At 35.3% G+C, this 1,931-nt stretch overlaps 1 protein-coding gene across 1 annotated transcript in view; it reads right to left on the reverse strand.

Moving 5' to 3' along the window:
- Window positions 1-750: 750 nt before the first annotated feature.
- Window positions 751-1,931, reverse strand: part of LOC147818298 (uncharacterized) — a 3,997-nt gene continuing 2,816 nt past the window's right edge. The window contains exons 2-6 of the mRNA XM_087177801.1: window positions 1,811-1,924; window positions 1,479-1,566; window positions 1,292-1,349; window positions 918-1,010; window positions 751-811 (exon numbers count right to left, since the gene is read on the reverse strand). Of these exons, the coding sequence (XP_087033927.1) occupies window positions 930-1,010; window positions 1,292-1,349; window positions 1,479-1,566; window positions 1,811-1,924 (341 nt within the window). The 3' untranslated portion in view covers window positions 751-811; window positions 918-929. The remainder of the gene's footprint in view (window positions 812-917; window positions 1,011-1,291; window positions 1,350-1,478; window positions 1,567-1,810; window positions 1,925-1,931) is intronic.

The raw sequence follows: 1,931 nt of genomic DNA on the forward strand, positions 1-1,931 counted from the left end.
GGTTTATGCAAAGGTAAACACAGTGCAAGAGAGACGACTTAAAGAGACAGAAGAAAAATACATTTTTTATTTCATCCTCTCTGTTGGAGAGTTCAGTGTCTCAAAAAGATGCAAAACAGTCTCCTTCAAAACACAAAGACAGATGCAAGAAAAGTTAACATTAAAGAAAGACACATCAAAGAAAGATTTAAAATGGAATAAAATAGTACATTCAATGAAAATTAATGTTGTAAATGACATTAAAATATAGAAAAAGAAAAAAATGTATAATGATAAAATAAATCATTTTCATATCAATAGATTAAAATGAATGTAAAGGAGAGCATACAAGAACAACAGATTATTGTAATGAGCAGGTAAGGCAATAGAAACAATTCAAAAATGAGAATAAAAATAGATTCATAACTCACAATAAAGCAGCTGTGATAATAAAAACTGGTTAAAGAAAACTCAGGGAAGAAAAAGAACCTGATGGAGATATTGTATACACAGACAGAAGAGGAACTGACAGTGGAACTGGTGTATTATCAATAAAATATAACTCTTTACTTACATCTACTGGCAGCATTTGGAAACTACAACTAGATGAGAAGAAAAAAAATTCCCTCCAAAAGGTGAAGTAACAAAATAATGAGCTACAATTTAAAGGTATAAAGAAGAAATGTGAAGGACCAGATCAAACTTTGTCTGTCTTCATAGCTGCTAAATAAAATAATAAGATGAAAAATGAACAGAAAGAATCTTTAAAGCTGAAATCAATGTTTTACTTCCTGTTTCCACCAGGTGAGTCCCACCTTTGCTTCAACATCATCTAAAAAAGATCACATGAAACCTGTGTAAAGTTACAGTTGTAATTATAAATCTGGAGTCTGTGTGTTATTGATCTATTTCTTTCATTAAGTGTGAGCGGCTCTAACCTGACTGTAACTTCACACCAGGTCTTCCTGCTCCTCTGGTTCTTGTGTCTGTGCTGCAGTGGTGCTGTTCTCATAACCAGGACAAGAGTCTACCTGATGGAGAGAGGTGACAAAATGACACTCACTGGACCTCATTCATCACACCTGCATACAATTACATTTTATTATTAGGTTTTTAATCCTGTTTAAAACTGAATTATGTGATGAAATGTGATGTGGTCAAATTCTTTACTGGTTCATAATGAGAAAGTTGTATTTTAAATATAAATTCACTTCACATCTTCTTCAGTTTCCAGAGCGTTTATGAGCCAAGTTATAACAACTGTGATACAGAGTAAGTTGTGTAAGTTTTGTAGGACCTCTCTGTCTCTCACCTCCATCATCTTTACAGCTTCATTTGGTTCAGAGTTTAAACTCAGAGTTTTCTTCTTCCTGGATTCAAACCAACAACAACAAATACAAGATTTAACATGATGAAATTCATAAAACCAAAAACTTCTGGAAGTTTGAAGAAGAAAATAAAAGAGCAGCGACTGAACTGATGGATTTTTATTGTTTTACCTCGTCCACAGACTCAAAACGACCAGTGGAATCAGCATCAGGACCACCAGAGTCAACCTGATGATATTAATCATTAATACTGATTTACCTGGAGAGTGAGACCAACAGAGAGGAGACATTAGCAGTAAGATTAGACTGATAGATCAGTTTGTCAGGTGATGCTTTCAGTCAGTCAGTCAGTGTCGTCCATGTTCAGTATGATGGAGGTCTCAGTACACAGCTACAAGAAGTCTGGAAATCCTCAGACTTTCTTTGCATCAGTTAAAGTTTCTTTATGTTAATGAGCTCTAGTGCAGTAAACAGGTGTGTGTAGATGAATGTGTGTAACTCACCTGCTACAACAGTCAGATTTAAGGTGGAGCTACGACGTCCTCTTGTGTTCTGGGCTTCACAGTAATAATTCCCACTGTGTTCAGGTCTGAGGTCAGTGATGGTGAAGATCTGTCCTGAAGC

Source organism: Seriola lalandi, unplaced genomic scaffold (genome assembly GCF_002814215.2).
Source record: "Seriola lalandi dorsalis isolate HSWRI2012SDOR001 ecotype SW California unplaced genomic scaffold, Sedor1 jcf7180002054656, whole genome shotgun sequence".
Taxonomy (NCBI): Eukaryota; Metazoa; Chordata; class Actinopteri; order Carangiformes; family Carangidae; genus Seriola; species Seriola lalandi.